Source organism: Apteryx rowi, unplaced genomic scaffold (genome assembly GCF_003343035.1).
Source record: "Apteryx rowi isolate R43461 unplaced genomic scaffold, aptRow1 scaffold_64, whole genome shotgun sequence".
NCBI lineage: Eukaryota > Metazoa > Chordata > Aves > Apterygiformes > Apterygidae > Apteryx > Apteryx rowi.
The window spans coordinates 502,128-524,917 of record NW_020450916.1 but is presented as its reverse complement, the minus strand read 5'-3'; the positions used below and the strand labels follow the sequence as shown (position 1 = coordinate 524,917).

At 43.8% G+C, this 22,790-nt stretch overlaps 1 protein-coding gene across 1 annotated transcript in view; it reads left to right on the top strand.

Annotated features, from left to right (window-relative positions):
* Window positions 1–12,336, top strand: part of TOGARAM2 (TOG array regulator of axonemal microtubules 2) — a 30,739-nt gene extending 18,403 nt beyond the window's left edge. Inside the window, exons 14-19 of the mRNA XM_026084462.1 lie at window positions 20–137; window positions 1,104–1,207; window positions 2,598–2,796; window positions 3,971–4,187; window positions 9,720–9,806; window positions 12,080–12,336. Coding sequence (XP_025940247.1) covers window positions 20–137; window positions 1,104–1,207; window positions 2,598–2,796; window positions 3,971–4,187; window positions 9,720–9,806; window positions 12,080–12,336 — 982 coding nt within the window. The remainder of the gene's footprint in view (window positions 1–19; window positions 138–1,103; window positions 1,208–2,597; window positions 2,797–3,970; window positions 4,188–9,719; window positions 9,807–12,079) is intronic.
* The last annotated feature ends 10,454 nt before the right edge of the window (window positions 12,337–22,790 follow it).

The following is a 22,790-nucleotide window of genomic DNA, read 5'->3' as shown; positions in this document are numbered from 1 at the left end:
TTTCTCTTCCCTATGTTAGGTTTTATGGACGGAAGATGCTGAACATATTGATGAATCATCCAAAATTTGATGGGTATTTGAAACAGTCTCTACCATCACATGACTTGCAAGATGTTATGGCAACAATTAAGCAGAAAGTAAGTGCTTGGCAGGAGAAATGTCTCCTTTATGCAAGTACTGAGATTGCTATTACGAGAATGAGATTAAGTATATTCAATCTTTCCCTTTCTGTATCTCATTCTTCTTCCACTGAGATGTTTTGCTCATGGGAATGAACTGTTGATCCTTAGCCATTTTATCAGCAGGCAGTCAAGGAACAACTATGGCTAGGAATAAAGTGGGTTTATTTTGAATATCAGCCTCAAACAGGAAGGAAAGTAGGAGAAAATGGTTTCACTTTCATGCATAAAAAACAATCCCCCCCTTCCTCCCTCCCCACCCCCAGCAAGGAAGTGGGAATAGTGCTTCTGAAGGTATTAGATCGCTTTGTAACAGATGAAGGAAGTGGTAGTGCCTAGAAGATTTCCAAAAATACAGAAGAAGCACAAATTATATTGTTATTAGTGCATGTATTTTCTATATTCCAGCAATACTGCTGTGCTGTCAGGCCCTATGGAGCTGGAAGAAGCTCTGAATTCAGCAGCCAGTGGAAAATCATTCTGATTTGTGTTTTTCATTCCTTTCCATTTATAGTCTAGAAAGGACTGTGGCTTTGTGCAGAAATAGGGAGAGCGAGTGTGAAAGCCAAATCAGTTCCGAACATCAACAGTCCAACCTTGAGAGAGTCCAAAAATCTCCCACTATTCCCTTCATGAAAGCTTGTTCCCTATCAGGTCCTGTTGTTTCCATTTGTGCTCAAGACTAATGCATTCAGGATTTCATACTGCTGCCCATCATTGTAGCACCTACAGCCTGCGTTAGACCAGAGATTCTGTGATGTCTACTGAAGATTTTATTTTCACCAGTCTATCTCCCTCTCTAAGCTATGAAATGTTTTCCTAAGCCTTTCTTGGTAGCAGTGATCCCAGTTATACCTGTGTTTTAAATGAATTATTTCCTATTTCATCTTTTATAGATTCATGTTCTTTTATATATGTATTTAGGGGATAGAAGACCATATATGTGAACCTCCATCTGCCAAAGGCCGTAGGGAGTGTAGGAACAGCAGTTTGATGACGTCCCAGGACACCTTGCCTTCTGACGAAGGGTACTGAACACTTCCATTTGATTTGACAAAGCATGTGACAAGGTTTTCAGGTCTCTTCCTCAGTAAAATCTTTTTGGTGCAGCTGAGCTGCGTCAGAGATTGTTTTCTTGCCCCACAAAACCTTGTAAGATGAAAAATAAATACCAGGTTCTGCACTAGGCTGAACACAAGTTCTCTGGGGGTTTTCCACAAAAATCAAGAGACAGAAAGAGACAACCAACAGTTGCAGCTTGGAAAAAACAGCTCAAGGGCTAGGACAGTGTCATGGAGGCTGTGGAAGGGTCATGTTTCTCTGCTATTTGACTTCGGATGATCATTGCAATCAGGGTCTTTTCGTCTGAGGGGAGTCTTTGCTACATGGGTGGTTTTGATGAGAAGTCCCAGTCTAGAACTGAGAAGCCTTTCTCAAAAATGACATATTTCCATGCATATGTTTTGGCCTTGATGAGTCATTACTTTCTGACCCTCAAAAGGCATCAGCAAGAGAATTTCTGAGCAGTTCTGGCTGGCTAACAGTCTGAGTATGGATTTTTTGTGTAGCTATTCATGTTGTTCAGACCCATTACTGGGTGGTTGATGGATAGCAAGTTTTTATGTCATGCTGCAGATCAGCATTCAAAATAGGAACTTGGTCCTTGCCGTCTTCCCCAGGCCAGTGAGAGAGCTACTTGTACCTGCTTTCCTCTGATATCAGGGTGATTTTGTTTAGCTCTGTGTTCAGTAGTGGCAGGAAGGTGGCCACATGCCTCTAGTGTTGTTAGGATTTTCCCGTGCATGTGCCAGAGGGGATTGATCCAAGGGGATTGTTTCCACTGAGTTCACTAAACATCTGATCAGTCCCTAGGGAAGCAATAATGTGAGAGCATTAGTGGGATGCCTGGCTTGTTTGCATCTCCATTACTCATCCTCTGAATCCCTTCAGATATGTCCTTAATCTCTTTGGGTGGGATTCATGTGTTCAGGTGCATCTGAGCTATTTATCCAGATTCCCATTGCCCATGACAGTGGCACATCTCCAAGGCAGTTTATTTCCTTATAATATAGACATCTCCCTTAAGATCCCTTGAGATGTTTAAACTTTGAAGTAGTTTCTATTTTTTTCCACAAAGGGATGCTAGATGAGTACCTGGAAGACACCTGAAGATATGTGAGATAAATCCCATCTGCAGCGTCTCAGTTTTCCTAAGTAAGCAGTAACGATAATGGAGGATAATGGATAATATTTGGAGGTTGCCTTCTGTAATGATTGTCATGAGATCAAAGCCACTTTTCAGATGAGGATCTAGCTGAAATCATATCATTAGGAAGTCTCCTTGAGATGCTTTTCTCGCAGTTAACTGAAGATATTATCACCAAAAGGTCTTACCTTGTTTTTATTTTCCAATTCAAGGTCCAGCTCTGACGTCCTTGTCTTACCCCGTCAGACAGTCCGACATACGTCACTTCGCACTGTGGAAGAGATTGAACAGCTCAAGGAGCTTAACAAACTCTTGACAGCCAAGGAGTTTCAGACAAGAATGGAGGGAGTTGTGCTCCTCCTAGATCACTGCAAAAACAACCCCCAGCTCATCTCAGCAAACATTGTCCAGGTATCTAGGGCATCTCCATTCTCCTCTTCCCTTTGTTCTCTTCCCAAGCCTGTCCCGGTAAACTTAATTGCATCTGTCTTGGCACTGCATACCAGTCATTCAGGACTGGCTGTCCTTTCTTATCCAAAATCATTTATTTCAACTCCAGGCTTCAGTGCAAGTAATTCCAGTTCAGGTGTATTTTTCTGGCAGGTGTCTATTGGTCCTGTTCACAATATGATGTTTCAGTTTGCTGTTGCTGTAGGCTTCTGCTCTCTCCTACACTTAACTAAGTGAAAAAAAAGGAAATCCAGCCACCCAAAGCTGACAGTTACTTTCCAGAAGAAGAATAGGGTGGGATGGGGTAGAGAAGTATCAGGCTGGGTTAATAACTTTTTTTTTTTTTTGCACAGGCTGCTCATGAGAACTTTATCTTGTATTGTGAAGGTGCAATTCAGCCTATTCACTTCCCTCCTTATCCTTTCCCTGCTTGGGAGAGAGTGCTCACACCCTTCTTGGACCCAATTCTGCTCTTTGGAAGAAGGAGGAGAACTGCTAGAGGAAGGATCTTCTCCTCCTCCAAGCAGCTGCCTTTTTTCCCTTTTCCAGAAAACGTTACCCAAGAATGTGGCTGTTGTGGGACTGAACCTGCTCTAATGAGAGCTGGCACAGCACATTAAACTTGGAGTCTAACTGTTAGCTAGAAAGTTTGTCTGGATCCTGAAGAATTCATCAGAGCCCTGCACTTCACCAACCCTAGGTTCTGGGATAGACAGATAAAATGAAACTTGGATTTCATCCAGCTCCAGTCTTGGCAAAACCAAAACTACCCTCAGTCCTTGAGACAACTTTATGGAAGAATAGGAATCTCGAATAACTGTCTTCATACCTTTATACCAAAAGATTTTTTTGCATTATTAAGATGGGATTAATTTTATAGGTAAAAAGAATCTCCATATGAACTGTGCCCATTCTAACCTCCTCATAAAATAAGAAAAGCTCTTAAACTATGTGAGGTTGTGCAACTGCTATTGTGAGCAGCCCACAGGAAAACAGTAAGATTGCACTAGTAAGCACTGTCCTGTCAGAAAGGATTATATTCATCTTTTACATTGCTGGGATCTTCTGTTTCCACATCCCGTCTCGAAACAAAGCCATTGTAATCCAGCTTTCATGTCATTTGTTTTCTTAACAGATTTTTGATGTTTTTGTCCTGAGACTTCAGGATTCCAACAAGAAAGTGAACCAGCAGGCGCTCGAGTCCCTTGCTGCCATGATACCCCTCCTTGGGGATGGCTTTCACCCAGTGCTGGTCCCTGTGGTAGCAGCAGTCACCGACAACCTGAACTCTAAGAACACAGGGATTTATGCTGCAGCTGTGAAGGTGCTGGATGCGTCCATTGCACACCTGGGTAAGGCTGAGCTCTGCCTGGGTGCCCTATGGCATAGACTCTCCCTAATTGTGGTTTCTCTATTGGAGTCTAATTAACACTTGGTCTGTTGATGTCCATTTTTTGTGGAAAAATCCAGCTGCTGCAAGATGTTTATTAAGCCCTATCTGAATTCTTTCTGTCCCCATCTGTTGTATCATGTTGTGATGTGCAGCTAAATGGATACTGCTTATCGTCGGGGTCATATGTCCGATTATTAATTCAGCAGAGATGATATGATAAGGATCATACTAAGCTCCTGCCAGAAGAGCGTGAGGGAAGTGACTAGCGTCTGTCACGGCTGTTTTCCTCATAGGAAACAGCATGCGTTGCCTTGCCTTTTTTTTTTTTTTTTAATTGAATTGGATTTGTAACATGCGCATTCTTATAAGTTTATGTTCACTAAAAGAAGGTGAAAGGAACATGCTTTTTCCGTGAAGCGAGAGGTAGGAGGGGACGGTGGAGGTTCTTTGCTCTTGCTGGGCCTTGGTCCCTGCTCTGGGAGTGGCAGCTGCCCCCAGAGCAGATGAGTCCAGCCCTTGCTGACCCTGATATGAAAACTTCTGAACTCAGTTACTCGTTCTGGAGCTGTAGGTAATAGTTCAGCTCTGCAGGGCCCAGGTAACAGTGTTCCTTTGAAGACTGATTTGGAAATTGAGATTTTGAATATAACATAATATTGTGCTGTGAGAGATCACAACAAAGATCAGATGAAGGATGAAATGCTTGCTGTACGGTCAGCCTTGAGCTCGCTACATGTGTTGGCTTCCCTCCTGCACAAGGGTAAGGAGCCAACCTAATCAGGATGCTCAAACATGGAGTTGCAAGTCCGCCCAGTGATGTAAAAAATGCAACTGCAGTAGGGAGGAGGTGAAATTCTGATCTGCCCTGTGTCCTGGACCACCTCGCTTGCTGCAGGGTGTGCAGCATGTCCTTTGCAGCCTGGAAGGGTGGCCTGGAGCTCTTGGTGATCCTCAGCCTTGTTCCCGCTGGGAGTGCCTGCTCTGCGGCACGTACTGCCAGTCCGTCTCTTGCACCGTCTACAAGCTATATGCTTGCATGCCATGGATTAGCAAATAGAGTGGTATGTTCTTTCATGGATAATACTACGAAAGTGTAAACTGATGTCTTCACAGTTCATCAAATCAACTTTTAACAATTTATTTTTGGTCAGTGTGTTTGGAACCATTCCCTGTGATTTGCTCTTGAAAGTGATTGTACACATGCTGGTGGTATGTATTTCTCTATAAGCATATGGATAAACTGTCCTGACATTAAGTCCCTGCTTCGTCTCACCTGCCACAGGTTTCAGTTTGCCTGATTTGGGGGTAGTAATCTAAACATGAGGGAGGCACAAAAGAAATAAAAGGATGAGAATAAATTACAATGGGATTACACTAACAGATTTTTTTTTTCTCTCAGCTCAGTTGTATGGTTGATATGAGTCATTCACAGCAGTGCACACGGGGACAGAAGACTGGGTGGCTCTCAAAGTTGGGAAGGGGGGTGGTAGGGTTTGTTCCAGCCAGGACACRCAGTTCAAAACCAGCCCCAAGTCTGTAGTAAGCCTTGCTCTCTGTGACTCATAGATTAATCTTACACACTTGATTTTAGGGATCTGGATCCACTGGGGTTAATGGAGAGGTGCTGGTATTGCCTGGTTTTCCTTTTTGCAAGCATTTCCATTAGGGAAGGAGACTGAGCCTGCTCTGAATTGCCTGCTGGATATCTTTATGTCTTCTCACTGACTGCGGTGACTGTTAATTGAATAACCAGTGAATCGTTTAAAGTTAGGTGAGATGAATCCAGGCCTGAATTTCCCTCATGTTCTTCTGGTGTGGATCAAGATGCAAACTTGCAATACTCGTGCTACCACTGTCATTGCTGTGGCCAGATTTTCAGTCTCCAGGGCTCTCCATCTGGTATTTACTGCAGCTCAGAGGTCTTCTGTTGAAATGTGAGATAAGAGCCAATGTGGGCACAGTTGTGTGTGCAAGGAGTTTGGTTTTGGACAGGGGGTGCCATCAATAAAAGTGTGCTGTGGATGCATTTTTTGCACTGATTAAAATAAAGGTACTGCAGAAGAGCAGGTTTCACATACGGTTTTTGATTTCTTGTCTGGTGCCAGATTTGCAGATCACTCATGTCCTTTATACTCAGAAGACCAAAGGCCCTGAATTCCTACTGCCTGTAACTGGTGAACCGGGTGACCAGCACCTGTGATGGTGCAGTCCTTATGCACCACTTTCCAGACAAGCTTGCATCTGTACCTCTGTTTCCTCAAAGTCCCAGGAGCCTTTGGCTCTGCACTGCTCATCTGCTTTGGTATGGAAAGAGCTGAACAATAAATCCTGGTGTTTAGCTTTGCTAGAATTCAGGGGCAAAGAGATTTTTGGAGGCTGTTTAGGCCTAATTTGACTTCCCAAATGAGTTGCTTTGATGCTGGTGTGAAGGGAAGCTGGCCCACCAGAGCTTCTGCAGAACAGCTTCCTAGAAGGCTCTGTGTTATGTTAGCTGGTCCTGTCTGCTTTCCACCCTTCTTCTTTGTCTCCTTTTTTTTAATGGGAATTTATGATTTGCCAAGTTCATTTCTTTAGAACAAACAGGTATAAATCCAGCTGTAAATGATGGCTTGTTCCAAATGTTGTTCTGCATGGGGTGAGATTGCTATAGCCAATAACTACATAGCCAAGGTCTGCTGTAAATTCCCTTGCCACACAGATTTATGTCAGCTGTGAAAATGCAGCACTGGGTGAATATGCCTGAAATATTTCGTGTCAAAGAGGCAGATCTTAAAGGGGAATTATTAACTCCCTCCACATCAGTTTCTCTGCAAATCCAATGAATTTGCTGACCTTTGCCTTTCTCTGTCCCAAGTGTGGTATCGTTCCTGCCTGTGAAGTGCGAAGAACTGAGAGAGACTTGTCCCATGTTTGGCATTGGCCCCTTTTCCATGACTCCCGGTTGGGGAAGAACAGCCACATCTGGCTAACACAGGATAAGGCAACCAGCTTCCTTAAGGGTTTTGTGTCAGACTCAAATGTTGTCACCTGGAGCTTCTGCCACCTCTCCCTCCCCACCACTGAACTGAGAGATCACCATAAATCTTCAGCGTTGGCAGATGTCAGAACAGGAGCAAGGCACATCTGTCTTTGTTCACGTGGATATCACTTGCAGACAGGTTCAAGCTAATAAGTTTGAGGTGTTTGAGGGTTTTGCTTTCATTCTTCTCATTTTTAGACATTTGCAAAAATTACAATAGGCAACTGAATCACAGATATTTCAAAATTCAAGATCTAGGGTTTAGTGGGGGGGAGGAAGGCTGTACTGGCAAAATGCATGCCCTCAGTCTTTCCCCATGCTTTAAAATTGCCTACCTTTACAATTTAAAATCATGTGGCAAATGACGAAAACTCACAACAGARCCCTCAAAAAGATTGCACAGTGCTCCAAGCTCAGAGAAATTGAGTGAGCGCAGTGTCTCGCCCCATTGCTCCTCTGTGCGTGTCTCACAGCTAAGAGCAGACGTTGCTCTGAGATGTTAAGTATTGACATGCCTCAAATTCTGAATTTTAGGTGAGATTTCCTTCCCTGCCCCCTTTAATGCTCCCTGCAGCAATGCAAGCTGGTTATAAAATTGCTCGATCGCCCTATATAAAATTGTCATCCCTGAGATCCAAGCTCCATCTACAAACAAACTGAATTGCTTCTGAAAAGTACCTGAATTGTTTATTTAGCTTAACCCTGACATTGGGCTGGAAGTCCCCAGGTTCTCACTGGAGGCCATATATGGCACTGTCACCTCTGCAATTCGATAGCTGTGAACGGGGACCCTCTCCCCGCTGGAGGGAGCCACCTTGTAGATGGGGCAAATCGAGCCTTATTGCAATGGGACCAGGATGTGGCACCTGCTCTCCTCTGACATCCGTCTTGGCCCTTTCATAAAACGGCCTGTCCTCTGTCATGAAAGAAATTTCCTTTAAATGGCCGCTGCCTGACACAGGGGTCTGGAGCCAGGCCAGCAGCCCGCATCGCTCCCAGAGGAACTGGTCCTCYGTGGAAGGAGAAGGGAAACCTCCCCTGTACGATGGCTGTCACTAAAGTGGTGGAAACAGGATGAGAGTGCAGAGGAGCAGATCCTTCTTTTGTTCGTATTGCAAATGCTGGGCTGCTTGTCCTGTAGCCAATGGGTCCAACTAATATGCTGTGCAGAGAAGTAAAGCTGTGCTGCCTGCTCTCTAACAGGCACTGAAAGCTGCTCTGTCTTTAGGTATCTCTAGGCTGCTGAAGTAATGGTTGGGTAAATGTGGTAAACTTGTTAGCTTCCTTTAAAAAAAAAAAAAAAAAAGTCCCATGAAAATCTGTGTAGATACTGATGTTAATAATTAATTAACATTTTGTGCCGCTACAGCAGCTCCAGATCTTGGAGCAGTTTTTACAAAGCAGTAAGGTAACTCTCCAGCTGTAAGGTAACTCTCCAGGGGGGAACAGCAAGTGTGTAATAGCATCTGTCAATATTGCAAGAGTGAGAGGCAAAAAGGGAAGTGTCTGTTTGAAAAGGTGAAGGAGAAGACTGTAATTACCAAAGCAGAAACTTAATTAGGATAGCAGGATCAATTCTTTACTGCACGCTCGTGAAATAATCATTAGGGACTTCCTTTTTATATCTCACACAAAAAGGAGCACTTAACAGCACGGTGCTACTTAAAACCACTTTGGGATTTGGCTCTGCAGTGATTCATAAGGAAGCAGGTTGCCCACTTTATCAGCACCACTTTTGGTGACACCGCGATGTATCCCAGCCCACCCACGCTCCAGCCTCTCCGAAAAACTACACGTGCCTTATCAAAGTGATGAGATTGGAATGCTGCCGACCAGCCTGGGCAGCAGGTTATAAACTACAGCAAGACCCCGAGCCAACAGCAGGCAGCATAGGAAAAACTTAAAACATATATGAGAATGGAGTGTTGGGAAGCCAGTTAGTGTCACATCTCTGCCAAGACTTGACTTTGGCGATGTTAGGAGCGCCTCTGAGTGCGGCTCATGCTGGCGCTGAGCAGGTAAGTCTCACTAATAAGAGGAACTGTGAATCTGGTCCATCAATCCCAGCAGGTAACTTAAGGATAAACTGGTATTAAATTTGTAAAATATGAATGGATGTGTGCACTTCTGAGTTGTCTCACCTTTATTCTTAGAGGTGGGGGAAATTCACCTCTGCGAAGCTCTGGCATGCAAATCCTATGCAATACTTAAAAGCGATTTAAATTTTGAGGATCTAAGTGTGAAATATGTAACATAGCTCTTTGTGCCATAGTTAATTTTATATTTACAGCTGTGAAATGCGAACTTTTCTTTCTGAATTTAGAGTCCTCCCAAGTAAGCTTTAAGGAAAGAAGAAATATAAGAACTCCAAAGTCAGCTGAAATTCACTTTATTCTACAAATCTAATTACCCCCACCCTTTTATTTGCTTATATCTCTGGAAGAGTGAGCAGAAATAAATCTTCTCTTTCAGATAATGTATTGCTGCTGCAAGCATTTGCCAACAGAGTGCGTTTCCTGAGCGGCCGAGCCATGCAGGACGTCACCGACCGGCTGTCAGGTATCGCCTGCTTCAGCTCCTCTAGGCTTTTAAATCAAAACGACTCTTAGGAAATGACAAATGCTTTGAGGAAATGCCTCTGAACGGGCAGTGCAGAGCTCACCAAGCCGCAGGCGGTCCTGGGCCTGTGCCTCCTAATGCCCTGCGGCTGGTGCGATCCCTGCAAAATGCACCTAAAGTGTTGCTGTTGCAGCCTCTGCCGGCGCTGAGCTGCCGGTGGGACTGCTCAGGACCTGCCTCCTGGGAAAGAGACTCTAAAAATACACTTGCTGCCTCCCCTCCTGGTAGGACAGTGAAGGTCAAGGATGTCTCTAAGAGTTCCCTTTTCTAAAGCGAATGTCCATCCCATAGAAAAATTCATGCTAACTGGTGTTTCTGAGGACCATTTGGCTTTGTCTTCAGGGCGCAGTCGTTCCTGGCGGAGAAATCTTGTTTTCTTGTTGGAAGCTTTTTGAGGCTGAATGCTGCAGAGCCTGGGGGTCGTAGCATAAGCAAAAACTGCGCTCAAGCAGAACGGGTAGGGATAGCGTGCAAGGCAGGGTTTGGGGAGAGAGGGGCAGAAACAGACAGTTCAGCCCTGGCCATTCAGGCTCCTTGCCCAGACTGCAGATAAGACATTGCACTCAGATTATTTCAGGATGTACAGACGCAGTCTATTTCTGTATCAGCACTGTCCTACACACTAAAAATGCAGCTGATAATAGATTTATAATAGTAGCTTGTTATGTACAGCAACAGCCAAGGAATGGAAAAAATGATAATCTCAATATAGACTAAAGACTATTTATAGCCTTGCTTTAATTAGGTCTAAATCCACTGCTAATTATGCCAGCATCTTTTAATCCAAGGTTTAATACAGTTTGCTTCTTCATTATGCATCTCAAAAGGGCATGTTTAACCATGGTGAACGTAAAAAGGCCTTTAAAGATAATTTGAATAAAGTAAATCTGCATGAATGTAGAATTTAATTCTACAGTTATTTTAATCTCTTTTTTCCAGTATAGCATTTGAACATAAATTGGGACTACTTTAGAGAGAGCAGATGTTCTCTCTGGGATTTAGCAGGAACAGACAGCTCTTTCTCTTCCAAACTCCTTAGTGACCACTGTGTTTAATAGTGTTAAAATTCAAATTAACTCCCATTTTAAAATAGGGACCATAAACCTTCGCTGCCTTGTTTTATGTGCTTTCAGTGGCTGTTTAAATGTTGATGGCTGATGCTAGATTAACAGGGTAGAGAAAATGAAGGTCCTTCCACTACAGAATAGTATATGCTTACTGCATAACACTTCCACCAAACGGAAAATAAAAACTCTGTCTCCAGACCATTTCAGATCTTGATCTCTCAGCAAAAACTATCATACGAGGAGCCTGTTGGCAGTAAATTTTTGTTTGCATTTAATATAGTTACCCGTTCAGTTCAGACCATGGTCTGAGAGCAGGTCTTGGAGAGAATGTGAGGGGACGCTTGTTCTTGGCTAAATTTCAGCCCCCTTTATAAGACTTTCTGTGTCTGTTTCCCTTTTATTGCAGGGAAAATGGTGAGCATAAATGTCATTAAGGTTGAGATGCTCAGATACCATGGCAATGGGGGCTGGGTAATTATTATCTTGAACAGCTGTTTCAAACTTCAGGATGTCTATTAGAAGCCACAAGTATGAGAAAAATCTCAAATTAGACCGTTCTGCCAAAGATATCAGTCACTGATGTTTCTAATAAGACTATCAAGCACCACACATCTTTTGTGGGCTGGGCTGAGTTTTGAAATGTGGTATAATATTGCCCTTTACTATGTGCACTAAGCAAAGGGAACTGCCAGATTAGACTTGTGGTATTTTTCTCAAAGGTCATCAAAACGTAATCACTCTTTTTATTAGAAATCTTTCAATTACCTTTTTAAGCTGCTTTTCAAAATGTTCTGCAGCTAGTTGAGATGACGTCCTAATGGAAACAGATAGAGATTTGACATTTTTTGTCATCTGTCACACAGAAGTAGTTAATGGAGCAATTTACAAAGCGCGCGTGATGCACTTTGGTGGGTCTGCCTTGGTGGGTACGAAACCTCCGATCTGGGGAGATTAAGGTCCTCGGAGGTCGGCTCTTCCGTTTGGCGGAGGATGAGCGTTGCCGCCGCAGCCGAGATAGTTGGGCGGTTTGTGCCCGCTGGCGTCCCGGGCGGCAACGAGCCGGAAATGGCTTTGCAGACCCCCAGAACGAAGGTAGGTGCTTGTCCGTATGAAGGCTCCTAAGAGGCTTGTGTCTCTGGCCGGCAGTGCTGGTGGCGTCCGTGTCCCGGCGGAGGCGGCCGGCGGTCGAGCGCTACGCCCTGCCTGTCCTCTGGCACCTGCTGGGCAGCATGATCGGCAACGGGGTCCTGCCCGGCCGCGGCGGGAACGTCCGGAGCGCCGTCGCCCGGCTGGCCGGCAGCCTGCACGCCGAGATGGGCGCCAGCCTGGCCGAGCGCGCCGCCGGCCAGCCCCCGCCCGTGGCCAAAAACCTCCGCGACGTCTTGGAGCTGCATCTCCGGTGAAGGGGGCTCGGCGCTGCGGGGAGACGCCGCCCGGGGAGGGCGCGCGCGGCGCCGGCGGGCGTTGACAGCTCTGGGTGTACGCAGTATGTTTTGAAATAGGCTTAAAAAAGCAAAACAAAGCGTATTTTTCAAAGGTTTTATTTCTTGAGCTCACGTCCCCCAAGAAGCTTATGTAGGCGCAAAAAGAAATAATTGTGTGTAAATGCCATTTGTAACTGTAAAAAAGAAAATAATATATTTATATATATACTTAGAGAGTAAGAGAAGGGCATATGTATATACTTAGGGAGTGAGAGACGGGCCTCGGTAGTGCTGGGGCTGGAGGATTAGCTGGCTTGGCTCCGGGAGCGGAGCGGGAGAGGCAAGTTCCTGCTGACCTGGGATATAAATTTGGGTTAGGCGAGGGAGCGCAGCTCGCTTCGTTCGCCCGTATGGGCCAGGGGCTGCCTTTGCAGGTCTCTGGGGCCGGGGTCGGGGGCTACAGCCCCGCGTGGGGGGCGGCGAGCAGGCCAAGGGCATCATACGGGGCCTGGGGAGCAGTAAACTGCGGGCCAAGGTGTAATTTTTTAATATATATATTTTCTCAATGTTTTTTATTTCCGTCCCGGGAAAAGTGAATGGTTTGCTTTGTATGTGGACCAAAAAAGCACTTCTGAAAGTGAGATTCACAAGGAAGGGACGTGCCAGTCCTTCTCCACTCAGCGGAAGTCGGGGGAGAAGGGACAGAAAACGAAGGCGTGAGGCGCGCTGGAGCCACGGAAGTAGAGTTAAGAGAAGGACGACGAGCTCTTGGCGGATACGAGGGCCTTGCACGAAGTTGGGAGGCCAGGAGACCTGCCCAGCCCAAGGGTTTCGGGGTCTTAAGTTATTTGCTCTATTTATTTTGTATGTCTAAAGCAAATATGGGACTCTAACTTGCCAGATATTATCATTGCATTTTGAGTCATCTCTTAAGGAGTCTTTGTCTCTTTAGTACAGTATAGAAGGGGTGAAATTAATAGACTCTTCTGGGGACCCTTTTAGGTTGCTTCTTTTTTTTCTTTTCTCTCTCTCGCTCTCTTTTTTTTTTTCTTTTAATTCCTGATTTTTGTTAGCAGGGGGCATTCAGGAACTCGGGGTTTTCTGCCAAGTTCTGGCACGTGATCCAGGCCAGGGACTCGCTCAGAAAGGCGGGTGTCTCCAGCGATCTTCTAGAGCCTGGTGGAAGCCGCAGTTCTTGGAGAAATGCCAGCACATTTCGAAGTTTGGCATCTCGAGAGGTTTTACTAAAAGCTAACCAAAAACAGGAAAGGCCTGGTGGTGCACAGTATTTTTGCAGGAGGGGCAGGGCTATGAGGAGTATACTTGTTCACAGAAATGCTAAAGGCGAAACATCTGAGCAAGTCAGAGGACAGCCGAATTTAAAAAGCAGACCTTGAGTAGCGTCCGTGCATAAGGGGTGGCATCTCTTGAGGGCCTCCCGGTTTTGCCTCCTGTGCCTCCGAAGCTGCTCTTGCAGTCGTGCTCCTCTACGGATCTCTCCCTTGGGAGCCCTTTAGCCGCTGCTGGGCGCGGGCTGCTTTTGCTCTGCCGAATGATCGCTCTTTGGCTTTGTTTCCTCCTTAGCTAGCTCCAGCCCTCAGGAATGCGGCGGGAAGTTTCTGCACTGAGGAGGAAAAAGCTTTTGTGCGCATCAAAAGAAGCCTCTCAGAGCCTGTTTTTGTGTGTTTAGTTGTAGCACTTGCAAAGTAGGTTTAAAAGGTAACCCATGTAACTGGTTTCTTAACTCTATTTGCCTGGAGTGCTGCTTTCATGTATGTTGCTCCACGTAGTCGGAGAGAATAAAGCGTTGCCTGCCAGTACCTATCTTCTGCCTGGGTGTTTTTTTTTCTTTTCTTTTCCAGCTGAGACAGTTTCCTTGTGAGAGGGATGCTCCTACCACAGAAGGATCAAACTTAGCTGACACAGTGACTCTGCCTTCAGGAAGGAGAGGGAACCAGGGGGTTTTAATGGGGTAGGGGTTAATTCAGCTCAGGTGAGCTCTCCTGCCATATCCTTGCCCAGGTGCATGTGACAAGCTATTAAGAAGCTATTAAGGTTTTTGGAAGACATGAACAATAGTCAGAGCAATGCTGGGCCTTTTTCCAGCTCTGGTACAAATCTCAGTATTTCCTTTTTCTAAATTATTTTAATTATAATTTTATTCCAGAAGTCCCGCCAGAAAAAAAGACTGCAAGCTACACTTGCAAGGCCAGTTTAGTTCATTTAATTACTGCCTTTAAAGTGCAGCATAGCTGTTAATCCCCAGGAGAAGTCAGTACAGTGGAACAAATGTAAGATAATCTCATATATTGGTTTACTCTGCATTGCATCCTGCCAGACCCTCAAGAGAGACCCTGGGTCTAACAGAGTCTCCTCCTGCTTGCTGAAGGTAAGAAACGTTGTGATAGAGGGCAGGAAGGGGGCAATTCATAATTTCCTCAGACAGGCATTTTTTTCTCACAAAAACTCAAAGCATATGTTTGGTGATGCGGTTTGTCTGTGATCCAGAGTGCTTGTGCTGTGCAAATGCGTTAGCTGGACCCTGATGCCTCGAACTCCTTGTGGAAATGCAGTCCCCCAGCCGGAGTGACCTGCCATTGCCGGGTACTGTATTGGAGAGGAACRTTACTGAGTGGTGGTAAAGGAGGTTGGTGCATATAAAAGAAAGGGGGAAAGTGAAGCGTCTGCACGAGATGTGGAGGACTGGTGGGAGGATCTGCGGAGCAGGTGCCGAGGGTCTCCAGGACAGCACGTCCTGGCCATAATCGACCCACAGTTGTCTTGGTGGGGTACAAGCACAGCAGAGCGTGATGAAGGCCTGAGAAATGGGGTTACTTTCTCAGCCCAAACGCTGGTGCTGAGGCTGAAGGCTCGTGCTGTAAATAATGTCAGTGCTGCCACCTGACACTGCTGAGAGAGGTGGAGCAAAGACATAATGAATCCACCTGAAGGAAACTGCTTTTGCACATATGGAACTGGGTCATAGACAGTAAAAAAGGTGATTTTGGTAGAACTTACTCTGTGCCAAGGTTATATGTGGGCTTGGGAACCAGCCGTGAAAGTCCTTCCCCCTCAAGTGGAGGGAGAAGGGCTGCATGGAGGTGGCTATTTTCACTCTTGTTAAATCATGATGCAGGGGGCTTGGACCAGATGATCTCCAGAGGTCCCTTCCAACCTCAACCATTCTGTGATGGGAGCAAAAGTGGTGGCAATCCCTACCAAATCCCTGACAGCTGGCACTGAATCCTGATATGTGATAGAGACTTTGAGATCAGCAGAGGTGAGAAAACCACTCCAGCTAAAATTAGAGTTGACCTGAACGTTTAAGCCTGTAACTCTGCCTTGGTATCTTTAGCTGAAAAAAACGGTAACAGTATTTGGCAAACAAACTTCTCCCGTCTGTCCTTAAAAGCTCCATATAGTGTTTGAGCGCAACTGGCAGTGGTAAAGGAGCTTGTAGAGCCCTCTCTGAGCTAATTGCTGTGCCCTGGATAAATGAAGGCTATACTGGCACAGCTGATTAGCACATTTCATCGCCACTGCTTTTGAGACCAAAAAGTAAAAATTCTGTCCACATCGGAGACGGGTGAAAGCTGCAGATTGTTCGGGTTTGTTGCTCCCTGCTGCTGGATCCCCTATACACACACATCTATACGTGTGCTTCTGTGCATGGAGACACTTATCTACACCCTTGTTCTCCTCTGCTTATACTGTCAGCGTATAAAAAACTTTAGGCTGTAAAACTGCTTAGTGGTGATGCACTGTCAGTGCAAATGCTTTAATTTAAGTTATTTCAATGCAAGAAGGGAAATTGGCTATGCTAATAAGATGGCTTTCACAGGGCTATAACTGCCAATATTAGGGTCTCTATTGCTTTGACCATTGTATTATTATTATTATTGTATTATTATATTAGGAGGCTATTTTTTTTTTGTGCAAACTTACAGATTGCTCTTGTTCCAATAGTTGTTTGGCTAATACCTTCCTTTGTACAGTACCAGTAAGGTTGATAAATCTGCGCCACCGTATCCTTGCCTCACAGCTTCTCGTTCTCCTCCTCCTCCTCTCCCTTTTTTGCTAAGGCTTCTTTGTGTCATCTACTGCTCTTTGTTATTTAGCATTATAATGGTGTCAATTGTTTACATGTCTGGGACAGAGGGTACCTGAAAGGTCCTGTATAGTATAAAGTTTTCTAACTAGATATCCTGTGTTCACAATAGACCTGAACAAAAAAAAATACTTGGCCTGAATCCCAAGGCTTTGCACACTTGTGATCTGAATCACTTCTGGCTCATAGCTGTCTATCTCAGTTTTATGCGTAACAGGAAAAGATGCACTGTTTTTCAAAAGGTGTAAACATACATACACACACACACACACACACATTTTAATCTGGAACAGCACTCAAATATTGTAATATGTAACTTGTTTGGACAACAGAAAGCTGACTGTGAGGCCAACAACAGGTGAGAAGGGTTTTTCAAATCTATTTATACCCAGAGCCTGAGTGACCGTTCAGCCCAGAGCTATGTGAGAATTTATTGACGTGGGCCAGTGCTTCCCAGTGTAACAAATTCCTGTGTGACTGGAACAACCACTTTTGGGCTTGGCTCAGACTGTTGATGGATTGTGTGATCATTGGCAACCCTGCCTTTTTATAAAAAATTTTTTTTAACAATTTCATTTCATAATCATTTGAGTCTTTACTTTACTTTGAATCTTTACTTACATTTTAATTTGTAGCTGCCATTATTCCTCTGCCTTGGGGAAAAACACTTCACAGCCCAGTGCAAACCACAACATTTTGACAGCAAAGTCTGCATGGTTGCTAGTTTCTGATGTTATAGAAGAAAATGCATGTGTGATGTGTTAATTAGTAGGCTTTCTGAAGGAAAAAAATCTCTTTTATGTGGCTGTATATACTTGCTCAGTTATGGATCTAATCCTGGTCTCTGCATAAAGCCCAAGCAGGGCAGCATGTTCCAGGAAGAACGAAATCTGTTTCAGTCTGTAAGCTTATGTGGTCGTCTCTACCRGCACAACGAATGGGTCCTTTCAGGGCTTTCCTTGGAGAAGATTATGGAAATAATCTGCCTGTTAAAAAAAACAGCAATCCCCACCCCCCAAAAATATTCTCTCAGACGTTTTTAATGCATCAGAGTAAAGATAGTGAAACTTTTAAGCCTTACTGTACACTCAGTGTTTGAATCACAGAATCACAGAATCACAGAATCACTGAGGTTGGAAGGGACCTCTGGAGATCATCTAGTCCAACCCCCCTGCTCAAGCAGGGTCACCTAGAGCACATTGCACAGGATTGCATCCAGGCGGCTTTTGAATATCTCCAGAGAAGGAGACTCCACCACCTCTCGGGGCAACCTGTTCCAGTGCTCTGTCACCCTCACAGTGAAAAAGTTTTTCCTCATGTTAAGATGGAAGTGTCTGTGTTTCAGTTTGTGCCCATTGCCTCGCGTCCTGTCGCTCGGCACCCTTAAAGTCATTGCTCTTTCACACCAGGAGCATTTCTTATTCTTTAAACATGCTAATGCACAGATGTGGATGATATATTGTCCTCCTGATGATGCCTCTGAATACTGGTAAGCACTTGGTTTACAAGACTGAGTTTAGATGTAGTTTGGGTCCTGGATCAGTTTTATGTAAATTTTGGAGGAAAAGAAAGCTTGGGATAGCTGGATCTCCCTGAGCCCTCGCTAGTTTTCAGTGCTGCTTATCTTTTGACAGGACTGGCTTGTCATCCACAAATGGTGGATGGGAGACGGTCAGTGCCAGCGCTGTTGCGTGGTACTTCTGGGGAGTACTAGTCTCCTGGGAAGCATCACCCAATGCATAGAGAAGTTCATGTGAGTCCTGGCCTCCTTCCTTCTGAAAGGAGTCTAAACACAACCCACCTAAAGGCTCTAAAGATTTTTAGTACACTGTTTACTTAAAGTACCACCTTCTTATTTTTTCTGGTTTGCAAATAATCTTTGAAGAGGTTAAGGCAAGCTTTTCACTGCGTGATGGAAGAAGTATAGAGACTGCAGGGCCACTGTTCAGCCAGGGGAACTTGGAGCATTTAGATGCCTACTGTGTTCCTTGTGCTCTGGTGTTTCTGGTGTTTTTTCTGGGGAAAAGCTCAGTCTAGCTATCTGACTGTCAAGGGAACTCTTAAGGGAGTGCTGTGGGGCTGGAAATGGGAAATCTTTGACTCGTCAGGAGGGACAGCAGAGCTCAGAAGATGCAATACATGCTTTTTTGCTCTCAGCTGTTTTCAGGATAAGTAGTTTCTTAGTAATGAGTTCTTCAATGTGAAAAATATATTACTCTTGTTTTCATAATTGTCTGTGATATTTTCTAGATTATTTCTTTATGTTGCATCTTAGAGATTCTCTGTTACCAGCAGTTGTTAATTTGGCGTGTGGACTGTTGTGATATACAATTTGCCTGACACTCGGAGTAGGTAACTACCTGCCGGGATTCTTGGGTCTTACCAGCTGCTCATCTACAGATCACTATGTGATAGTAGGCCCATGCCTGATGTTTTCTGTTCCTGGTGTTATCCACATACAAAACTGTGATATGGAAACCTACCTGCATGCCAGGATTGTTATGATGGTTCATGTATGTATATGTATGTATTTTCTCCAAAATGTAAAGAGGAAAGGATCTGCAAGGGTATCAGGGAATCGATAAAAATCTCAATATTCAAAAAGTCCAAAAAGACACATTTCCCTCTGTCATGATTATCTTTGTGTTAACAATTTTTGTAAATGGAGAGACAGAAACCTTCAAAATGGAGGAAAAGAGTTTTTTTTTTTGTACTGAACTGACAGATTTTAATTTTGGACATACTAGATATTAGACTAATACTGGGTTTAATAGGGAGTAAGGCTGCAAGACAAAAGTTTTTCTGTTAGATTAACTTCTTAGTCTTGCATCTAAAAGYTGTGCAGGTAGTGAATTTGTTGGTTTAGATTTTACCTCTGCAGTAGGTCTCAGCCTTGACACCTATCTCTGTCTGTCTGGTGACAACTCTGTAAAACTTTGTTCACAGCTTTATAGTTCCTGCTTGGGGAAGGGCAGGTATTTGTTAGCATCCTTAGGCTTCAGCTTTGGTTCATTTATCTTCTCAAGGCCCAATGGTTCAATAGGAGTAATAATAAATGAAGGGCAGTCTCTATAATACTGAAAGTTTTTAGTTTCTCTTTAATGGCTACATAACCAATTCATCTATGCCTCAAGGAAAACTTTAATAAACCAGCAAGGATTCATATGGAGGAAGATAGGCTTATCACCCCTTCTCCCTTTAAAATAACCTTGATAAAGGGTGTATTCCATACAATCTATCTCCAGAAATCCTCACAGGGTTACTTAATGCAGTCGTAGAGTTGTATATTAGTACAGGAAGAGAAATGAATAGGAAAGGAAGAGAGGTAAGAAGAGAGATTTTGAAATTCAGAACATTGGTAAAGTGGAGAGAAAATATGGGTGGTGAAAGCTGCAGACACTTTTGTATTAGCAGTGGTGAAACAGGCTAGACGCAGGACAGGTGTATGTGAGAGGAACGGAAATGGGAATGGAGGGACGATTCTGGTCCTGTTGTCTATTTGTTGACTAAAGTTGCACATCTTTTTTGACATTATTACTTTAATTATTCATCCAAAATGCCAGTAGAGAAGAAATGCAAACTTGCGATCTTTGCCCCGTATCTTCAGATGATCCAGTATACAGTTCTGGATCTGTGCAGTTAACCTTCACAATTACCTGAGGATAACATGGAAGTGAAGTCCTAAACCCTATTGCAAGCATTATGAAACCTTCAGTATCTTGCACAGCAAGATCAAAATCTCAGTTTGAAGTTCATACCTGCAAAGTGCATCCATGATAGCTGCAATCATGGTGGCATGGAGTGTATCTGATGTGGAAGGATTAATGACTAATCTAAAAGRATTTCTCTTCAGGAGGTGTTGGCAGTTCCTAACTGATGAGACATGACACTAGGAACAAGCCACTTCACCTCTCTGTGCTGTGGTTTCTTTCCTCCTATAGCAGGAGGATAACTTCTAAGGAAATTCATCTTAATTATAAGACTTCCTAAATGATTCTGAAATGCTTTGGATGTTAAGAGGTATAGAAGTGCAAACACTGTCATTTACTGATTTTGATAACTTGCATTATATTCTCAATTGCATTGCTAATATCTGGGTTAGTTCTTGAAGTCAAATGAAGTAACTGGAGTGTGTAGTGGTTTCATATACTGGTCATCTTTAGATGCTGAGAGTGTGAAATGACAAGTTCCTTAAAGGTTTAAGATTTGTGCAGTGTCACTGGAAGCAAAGCCCACTGCCAGCTTGTTGAAGGTCTGCAGATAAAGTGCCACATGACACCCTTACCTGCTGTTTTCACAGCTATGAAATCTTGGCTGTAAAACTGATACTGCTTTGCTGCGAACTCACCCCCTTTGCAATGAGACTCTGCTGCACTGACTGTGCTCTGGTTTTAACCCTTGGGACAGAACCACTACCCTGTGCTAGAGTTAGCCACAGTTGTACCTAGAACCTCTACTGAGGAGAGCACAAAATTGTCAGGTAGCTCATGCTTAAATCAGTATGTGGGAGCACTGATAGCATGGCTGACCTGTTCTGATCTGTTGGTGTCCAGTCGGATCTTGTAGCCTAAAAGGACCGATTTGCTTAATGGAAGTGCAGCATAAAGGAATTGATGTAAAGGCATTTCCAATTAAACACAAAACAAGACTAGCTTGTGCTGGGGGTGGGGGAGGAAGGAAGCAAATGAACTTGTAATAGCACAGGACATTAGTTAGTGCGCTAAGTAAGGAATCAGCAAAATAATATTGGGCTAAAAGTTTAAGCCAATTGTGTACGGAATGTAAGAGAGATTATATTCAAATCTTGCATATAAAAACTCTGATTTATTTACATCAGTAAAAAATAAATCTTCAAGTTGAGTATCATCTTATAAAACAAACAGATTCCAGAAATGCTGAATTCATGAAAAATGCAAGTGTTGTCCACAAAAAACATAATGTAGAAAAAAAAATACTGGCTACCCAAACTGTTATTTCCTCGGGCTACATACTATGGTTACTCTTTACCTCCTGCTTGCAATACAAATTGAAGACAATCACCTTGCTTGCAGGAGCCCTGTATGCTAACTGCATTGAAGAGTTAGCTATATGTAGCTGTAAGTCCATGCTGCAAATTTGTGAATCACTCCTGGAGAAGATCTGTTTCTTGAATATAATACTTAGTTTGCTTCAACAGCCTTATGGCAGTATTGGAACCCTTCAGAAACTGCTGTGTTTACGTGGAAGCACGTTTGCTGATGAGCTTCCTGACATTGTGGCCTTAGTCAGAGCTCGGAARGACGCTGTGCTAGGCCGTCAGCACATGTGCCATATCATCAAGGGAGCCTGGTTTTCGGGGAAAGATGGTTTGGCTGTCTCCATGTCCAGCCAGCACGTGTGTGATGAGGCTTCCAGCTTGGTTGTTGCAGTGAAGAGTTGCTCCATGTGCTGCTTTTGCACCAGAGAAGAATTTGGTGTTGGGGAATGTAAACAAACACTTTCTGTTATCACCCATCTTGGATGCTGGGAAATTTCAGCATAAAACTAGAGAACTGACCAGCAGAACTGACAAACCCCAAATGCATGCAAAATGTATTCATATTTTTATGGCATTAGAGAGCTACACTACTGATGAGGGGGAAAAACTGGCCTGCAGAGTTTGCCCTGCTAATGATCTCTGCTGTGTCTCCCTGATGATTTCCCAGTTTAAAAGGGGGTGGCACATCTGTCTGTGTGAATACAATGTGGATGTGTTGAGATCTCCTAGCTGTACACTAGGGGAATAGCTGCTTTGTCACCTCATGCTCACAAGTCCTTGCTGATCCAAAGCACCTGTTTTCTATAAATTACTTCTTTGTACTTAATACCCCCCTTAAATATTATGATTAAGGTTTCTCTGTTTCTGTAGCATAAAATGGCACTCAGCTTATTGAAGAAGGATGGTCGTGATTAAGGCAGTAGATTAAGACTTGGAGTTCAGTACCCAAAGGGGTCCCTTGTACAGCATAACACAAGCCTCAGTTTCCCCATCATGACAGTGGGAAGGAAGGCTAAAAATTTTGTGTGTAGGTGAAGTGTCCAAGTACTACACTAATCTATAGAAAAGAATAAAAAAAAATCCTAGCAAACAGGAGTATATATGGCTCTTTCTGGATCTTGTTCAGTACAGAAGTTGTATATGAAAAAATGTCTAGTACTAATTAAAAAGATGCATCTTAATTCTGATGATAAACTAGTTCTTTGAGCAAGATCTAATAAATTATGAAACTGTATTTTTAGCAGGTGCTGTGACAGCCTAGGATTAGCCAATTGTAAATTACTTGTTCTTTTTTTTTTTTTTTTTTTT